The 8,511-nt window shown below is 37.5% G+C and overlaps 1 protein-coding gene across 2 annotated transcripts in view; it reads left to right on the plus strand.

The window, feature by feature from the left end:
- Positions 1-4,409, plus strand: part of wdr11 (WD repeat domain 11) — a 44,488-nt gene extending 40,079 nt beyond the window's left edge. For both annotated transcript variants that reach the window (XM_088635243.1, XM_088635244.1), the window contains exon 29: positions 345-4,409. In XM_088635243.1, the coding sequence (XP_088491369.1) occupies positions 345-505 (161 nt within the window). In that variant the 3' untranslated portion in view covers positions 506-4,409. The remainder of the gene's footprint in view (positions 1-344) is intronic.
- The last annotated feature ends 4,102 nt before the right edge of the window (positions 4,410-8,511 follow it).

Genomic DNA, 8,511 nt, shown 5'->3' on the forward strand with positions numbered 1-8,511 from the left:
TATTGGTTTTGCCCTTGCTGTGGAAAGCCCATTACAAAAGCAGCTCTTTGTGCTCACCTATGGGCAGGCTGTGTGCAAGAAGATTGCTGACTGCTGCAGGCTCTGCTCCATTTCTCTTAGGAGCTGTCGCTGTACTGTACATCCATTCTAGATCTCTGAGGAAAAGATCATAGTGCACAGGAAGCATTGACAAAGAATGCCCTTCACCTCTGCAGATGCTGTTTGCATAGCTGTCTAGGAATGTGTTCATTAATCGATGAATAGGATTTTCTATTATTCTTCAATTTTCTTTTTACTTTGTCTTATTTTCTCACCCCTGGTTTCTTTCCTTAACATATCTCCACATAAACTGATTGGCACTGTGTACACTGACTACGCCAGGGTGCTAAGGGCTCTGGGCCTGCAGGAGGGGGCTTTGCTGTGGGCCTCACGGGCCGGAGGGGCAGGGGAAGATCTCATGGCCGAGCTGTCAGACCCCTCCCTTGAGGTGGAGAAGGAGGGATGAAATTAGAGGACTGGCAATAGAGAGGCATCTGGTCTGACGTCACCAACAGGTTCCCAGCATGTGGATCACTCCCATGATCCACACGCTGCAGCCCCTACCCCTTTCCACCCAGGTGCACAGCACTTCTTCTTCTCTTGTTTCTTTCTAGTTGATTGAAGGAAGCGTTATATGAACAGAACCATGTGCATTAATACAAACATCAGAGGAGTTTGTCAGAATTTAGGACACGTGTTGAAAAGGACACGTTGATCTACTTTACAATAGTCATGGCTGACTTGTCCAATTGTCCAATTAAGCATTGGAGTGTTGGACTTAGTACAGCTATTCTTATGTCCATCTTGCACATGCATCATACACGATGATAGAAATGCCTTCATCTCTGTGCATTGTCTACCCTGTCTTACAAGCTCTAAATGAAAAAACAATTAAGAGTATTTCTTAATTAACAGGTAACCAAAGAAGTTGTATTCTCTTTAGTTAACCTATAATAGAGGTTCTTAAAAAAGCTTTGTCAAATACTAAATTTAATGGGAAAGGAACTCCTTTCCAGCAAAAAGAAACTATAAGTCAAGAAAAGTTCTGCTGGGACCTGACATCTGGAGTGCAGACTTGGGATGAATTGGAGTGTAGTTCCTTGTCAAAATTCACAATGATATCAGTGAAATATTGGATTTGGAATCATTCTATATATCATTTTTAGATATATATATTCAGATTTTAAAACTTGCTCTATAAAAATCAGCAAAGATCAGTCAGCTCATTGACACTGAACCCTCCCTGCAGAACCATTCTCCTCTCCTACTTCTACCTTTTAAATACTAAACTGTTGGCCTTGAAGATTTGTTGTAAATACTTAAAAACTCAGTTTAGATTTGAATTGTACAGAATAAAGCAAAAAATATATGCTCCTGGTAAAATTTAATTTTAGGCAGGTGGTTCAATTAAATGCATTTCTATGTGCGTTCTGCAGAATCAGTGTAACTACACCTGTATTTGTTATACTCTAAAGGGTTAAACTAATAGCACATAGCTCTTGTGTGTCTCTGATTAGTGTGCAGAAGCATTCCAATTAAATTGGAGTGTATAGAACCAGATAAATTAATGTATGCACTGTGCCGTCTCCAAAGGAAAACCTTGGCCATGACCAGGTCTGAGCAGCCACATGTCCCACTCTCTCTGTATGGGGCCGATGCCGAGGGGAGGGTTACCATTTTCATAAAAATCCATTCTGCAGGGTCCTTTTTGCATATCAAGAAATACATTTGTTTTCTTCCATTAAATGTTTCATTTAGTGACCGATGGATATATTAACATTTTATCTATGGAGAAACCTTGGCTTTGTGTCTTTTATAATGCTGTTATCTTGGGATGTTAATATGATTAACAATGCTCTAACTATTTGTTGTGATGTCTTTATATGTCCCTGCAATTAATACAGAGCAGAAAAAAACATAACACTAACATTTTGTTGAAGCCATTCTGAGAGAACATGTTTTATAAGGTTTAAATTTAAAAAAAAATTCATTAGGAGTGGCACCATGGCACAGTAGTTAGCATTGCTGCCTCTCAGAACTGAAACAGTTCTGATTTCAGTTCCGGACCTGGGGTGTTATGTGCGTATCGTGTGTATGTTCTCCCCCATGTTCACGTGGGTTTTTTTGTTTGGTGATCTGGTTTCTTCCCACTGTCTAAAGATGTACTGCTGCTGTTGGTTAATTGGTTTCTGGGGAAACTGGCCCTAGTGTGAGTGTGTGTTTGTCTATGTGTGCCCTGCGATGGACTGGTGTTCTGGCCAGGGTGTATTCCACCTTGCGCCTGTTGCTTCCTGGCTCTCCTGCAACCTGAATTAGATTAAACATTTAGAAAATGAGTAGATGGATGTTTATCAGCTCCTTTTACCATATAGCCATTTGAGCCATTCAATGTGCTAAGCCTTTGCAAGTAGCTTTGAACAGCTCAGTATAAGTGTTTCCTGTCAAGAAATTTGTGATTAAATTATAGAGTATATTGTCACGAATGGTATATAATTAGTTAACCAAAATCATAATACATTTTGGTTTTCTGTTTTAATTGGATATTTGTAAAATAGCTTGCACATTAGTAGTACAATAAAAAAAATGTACTCAGTTGAGCTGAGATACAGTAAAAAGAAAAGCTCTTCATTTTCCCACAAGACGTGAGATAAAATGCATTCCAATCAGACTTCAGACAGAATGACTCCCACAGGGCCAAGATGCATCCAATCGCTCACTCAAAATTGAAAAGAATACATGAATATAAGTGCTTACTCAGCTTGTTCCATTTCCTTGGTAGGGGGTGCTCATTTTATTGTGGCCATGAATTAGTAAATTGATTGCAAGGGCATAACAACCTTTGATTTGGTTTTTCAGACTGGTTTAGTGATATGGATATGGGCACTGTCCAATCTCCTCACAGTCCCAAAGTCATTGTGAGAGGGCCACAGTTCATTCTGCCCTACACACAAGCAGTGAGCTGCAGGGTCGTTCAGAGGGAGATTGTGGTAAAGAACTGAACTTCAAGAGCCTAAGTCATTATTCTTCTGAATTTGTTTACTTCATTTTTCATTTTTTGATCTTGCTGTATTATTGGGTTTCTTTCCTTTTTCTATTACCCCAATTATGTTTTAAATGTTCAGTGCCTGTGGCAATGTACTGTATAATGCCTCTACTGACATCACTGCTAGAGTACATCAAATTTGCTAGAGTCCAGACATCTGAAAGCACAATCCCCTGTCCTTTGCAGCTCATATAGCTATTGAATACACTGAGAAGTAGTCTGATAAAAGTAAGCAAAGAAGGAACATTTTTATATTTTTTAACATTCTCTTTTTTCAGTGATTTTATCACTTCGTGTTGGGTAGTACAGATAATGGGCTTGGTGACAAAACCTCTCTCTTCTGGGTATTCCCACTATACCTTACTTACATTCGTAAAGTTCAAAATCACACATATGTAGAAAGGTCTTCGAACTGTATGTGAATAATGGTTCAGTATTTGAATGTCACTGGTTTGGTGACCTTGAGGAGAAATTGTACTGTAGCAGTTATGTCATGATTCAGAAAACTCCAATGCAGTCATCTTTATAAGCCCTAATTCGTTTCAGTGTAACCCTACATAGAAGAAGGGGATAGTAATGGAGTATTGGATTTGTACATTTGTAAGTTCTCACACATCAATTAGAGAAATCAGAAAACCCCAAACAGCTGGGCTCTGCAGCTGTAGTTCAGAGCTACAGAGGTCTCTGAGTTTACATCCCTGCTGTGCTGTTGACTGTTTAATTAACTCAGTTAATCAAGATATAATCTTCAGCCACTAATTTAAAATGGATGCAAAACTGGAAATATCTAAGGTTTTGAGGTCCTGGAGCTGAAGACCACGGCTGTTTGGAAAGCTCGAGCTCTGTGCTCTCTGTATGCACTGTTCATATGTCTGACAGAGTGTCTGTTTGTGGGCAGGTGAAGAGTGTCCTTTTCCACACAAGCCACAATGTAGCAGTGATGGCAAACCTAAGGAGAAGTGTAAGCACAAGTGGAAAAGCACACTTCCATATTGTGAAGTAAGAATCTCGGAGCAATTATCTGGAATGTTTTCAAAATTATGAGACCAATAATATGAAGTATCGAATATTTAGTTTTTTAATACAAATAAGCTTGAATTTGTTTTCTGAAACATCTTATGATTTGCTTGTTATTAAAATACTGTTTATGAAACTTGTGCCTGTTATGTTTTGAAAAGCAGTTTATGAAGATATTGTAGTTCTTTCAAAGATTTATTTTACTTCGTTATTGATTGTGCTTACTGTGTAATTCAGCCAGACACATATCGGTGTCTTTATGTTCGGTTGTTGTATTTATAGAAGCAATAAACTATATTAAAACAATTTACACAGCAGTTTGCTAGGATTATTGAAATACCATTTAAAAATGTTTCTTGGTTATTTTGTAAATAAATGATTCCATATTCATGATTCATTCCATGCATGAAATTGCTGATGAATTGATAATAAATTGTTTCTTAGGAAAGTGTTGCCATCTGTTATCTTCAAAGAAGTTTTGCCTTAAATAATTATATTTGTACTTTTTAGCTGTGAATCTATCCTGTTCTCAACAGATGCATGTTAACACTAGGTGGTAGTGTTGTCCTTCAAAAGCCTTTCTAGAGCTTCCATTGGACGGCTGTGGAATTCAGGAGTGAATGATATGCATCTCATATTATTTCAAATATTTGTATATCACTTAGGGAGAAAAGTATGATTTAAATGTATTAAATGATGTTCAGAGGTAGATGTTGCACTTTCAGGATTAGACAGAATGCACAACTCCCTGCAAACTACCTGGAAATATTTGCCCCAGCCATAGTTATGTTTTTCACTGATCATCAATAACTATCTATCCCAGAAAAACCACAGAACTGTCATCAGAGAGAGGTGACTTTTCCCTGTAGAACAAATGTTTCTAAACCAATTCCACAGTCTGGTGACTGGGCACTGTGCTATAGAAGATGAAATGTTAAACTGAACTCCACATTATCTGGTCATTTAACATCCCATGACACTGTTAGATAGATAATACTTTATTAATCCCGTAGGGAAATTGATTAAGTTAATTGTTAAGAGTAAAGGTGTTAACTCTGATGAAATGGTAAAATTCTACTGCGCATTTGTATGATCTATCCTTTATAAAGTTCCCCCTTAATATAGTGCTTTATCATTTCTCCACCTGATCTGCTGTATAGAGGACTGAATGGCTACCAGACATCAAACAGGTAAGTGTCACACTGTAGAGGTGGGTCAAGTGGTCTTCACATATATATAACATGCTTACATGTATATTTATTATTATAGGAGTTTTTCATGTTTTTTCAGGATGAAAAGCACTATAAAAATACAAGTGTAATGATTGTATTATTGTGTTTATTTTTATTATTGTTGTTGTTGGTGTTCTTTCAGTAGTGCTAAAGACTGGGACTCTTGAACTGGTAACAGATGGTATGTGTTTATGACTCAGTGTTTTCTATTTATTTCTGTAATTCTTGCTATTTTTCAAGGTTTGGACAGAGCCTTTTCCATAGCGTGCCTTAGAATTAAACATCCCCAGATCATGGGATGGGAGAGACACAGGATTTAGATCACAGTCACTCTATTGACTCTATTGTAAAATCAGTGCAGCTCACCAGATCAATGCTTTTACCACCAATATCATAGACATCCTGCAGATTCAATATATTGTTTACTGTGCTGCAGTATATGATTTACTAATTGTTTATCCAACAATGTTTTTTCTTGTCCAACAAGATACTATTTCTCTGTTAACACTTCGTTTGGTTCCTCTGGATCCAGAAGGTCTGTTTTGGTTTTCTGTTGCTTTTTCTGTGCAGTACAGTTCATCAGCAAAGAACAGAAATGAACTACTAAGCTGTTTTGTTTATCCTGTTTACAATCCTGAAAACCAAGATTTTGCTTAAATTAAAAACCTTTAAAAATGGGTATATTATAATCTTTCAGAATGAAATCAGTTCTTAATTCTAAAACTAAACCCACTGTTAACCTGTGTTATTAGCATGCAAGGCAAACAAAGGCACTTTTTAAAATTGATGCTGAGATTTTTTTTCAGCAAAGTTTCAAATAGACAGGGTTGTTCCTGCTTTGCGGTGTGTAAATCACAGACTCTGGAACTCTTCCCAGAACCATTCAGCCTGAAGAAAACTGTAAAACACTGAGCCAACAGCTTGTTCCACACACTACACACAACTTGAATGGTATTTTACTGTTTCCTGGGAAACTTTTATTTAGATACCCCAGGGACCAGTTGCTTGTTCTCTTTGCAGTTCCTGTGCTGCTCTTTACAAGAACATTCTTCTGCTTGATTTGCATTTTATTTTCTAAGTTCATTATTCACTGAAAAAGTAAGGTCAGTAAATCTTGTTTTTAACCAACCCAAGTTCCACTCAGTTTAAGCAATGAATAGTAATAGCAGTAAAATTCCACATAAAGACTTAAACATGTAATAATAAGAAATTGTTGATATTGTATAGCAAGTCGATGTGGAATTAAACCGCATTATATTACATGAATTATTGTGAATGTGACTTTTGACTGTCCATAGATTGATCTCACTGATGATTGCTTTACTGTAGTTTAAACACTGCAGTAACCATTGTCTGAAAGCCCAGTGCTAAGACATTTGAAAATCTTGGCTTTCGAGTAATTCAAATTCAACAACAACTGAGCAATGTTTAAGAATACTGGGACAGATTGGACTTGAGCAATCTATGGTTGTGTTCTTTCTCAGATACTACTGTTCAATATATATTATGTGCTTTTCTGCCACTGCACAGAATCCCACTGTATCCAAATTGGTTGTCATTGTTCATGGTAGTGATTCAAATTTGTCACTTCCTGTAAGAATATCAGAATCAGACCCAGGATTATGTAAATCTGTCCATTTCTCAAGTTTCTGTATTTCCACAGTTAGGCTAAATAGAGGCCCTTACTGTGAAGCAGTGGTTTGTAGGTGTTGTAAGGTTGTTGATTTGGGTGAAGCAGTAGTGTCTGCGACAGCAGTTATTCCTTCTTTCTGCCTCGCTCTTTGTACTTTTTCTTTTTCAGCCTGGCCTCTCCTAATCCCCTCACCTGCTATCAGCAGATCACAGATAGTGCCTCCACTTTCTCCTTCACTAATAATTTAATATTTTAATGGACTATCTTTGCCAAGTCTCGGGCACTTCCTTACTCCTTATCACTGAATAAATATTATCTTAATCTCACTGAAACTCGCTGGGAAAATGAAGGCATGGGTCTAAAGTGAACATGCCTGAGTTATCCTGCCTCCCTTTGGCATGTTTTCACTCAAAGCCCTTAGTTGGATCATTTAGAAAAAGGATCAAGTCCCGAGAATAAATGCTGCCAGACGAGGGAGTGTCTTAATGTAATGATTCCTTAAATAATTTCACATTATGATGAAGTCTAAGTATTTTTCTACCATTCTAGCTACCTTGGTCAGTTTAAGAAGCTGCGTTCTTTTTCACATTCTGAACTTAACTTTTTGTGCTCAGTAAAAATGTTTAAATTAATACTTTATTTAAGTTAGGCAGACACACAAGGACAAAACTTTTTAGTATATTCTAAACTGGATATTTTGTATCCCAATGTCATGCTGCGGATATTATTAAAAGCGTGTTGTAAATATGTCCTTTAAGCAGTGTTTCAGGACTTTGCAGCAGAATTTACCTTGCATTGAGACGATTATCTCTTGCACCAGTTTGTCTTGAACTAACCAAAGTGATTTGTGGTTGGAGCTCCACATGTGATCTTTTTCAGAAGAAAATATAGAATAGTTGTTTACATTCTTGATCAGGCAGTGTCCTACTAAAAAAAAAAAGTGTTGTCCACTGTGCTTTAGGATGACATTTTTTTTAAAGGGCTAGTTTTGCTGGAGATGTGATGTCTACATGTCTTTGCAGCAGGGGAGCTCAGTAGTCTCACTGCATGTCAGTGTCTCAGTGGAGAAGTGGGCAGGGAGCAGTACCAGTCTCTGAAACACTTCTCATGTGAGCGCTGATGGGAAAGCAGTGGCAAGTGTTTTTAATACTGGATATGTTTGAGAGGAGGGTTAATTCACACCAGGCATGTTTCCACGTGCAGCGGAAGTCAGATCTCCACTGAACTGTAGTGGCCCAGCACTGTACTGCAGTATGGCTAACAACAGTTCTTACATTTCATTTTCTTCTTCATCTTGTTTCTTTTCTGCCTCTTTGTCCTGTGCCTAGGCTGATAGACTATTACGACTGAGATTTTGTGCTACAAACTTATATTCTTATAAAATCTAGTTTTGTCACGCAAATTCAGATCAACAAAACATGGCATCTGGCCTTTTTTATGCTGTTTTTATGCCATCATGAATATCAATGGTTTATTTCTCTCACTTCTTGTACAATTTGGTGTTTCCCAGGAAAGTTTTACTCATTTAGTTTTACGCATTTGTGATT

The sequence above is a fragment of the Lepisosteus platostomus genome, chromosome 6 (genome assembly GCF_059453375.1).
Source record: "Lepisosteus platostomus isolate fLepPlt1 chromosome 6, fLepPlt1.hap1, whole genome shotgun sequence".
NCBI lineage: Eukaryota > Metazoa > Chordata > Actinopteri > Semionotiformes > Lepisosteidae > Lepisosteus > Lepisosteus platostomus.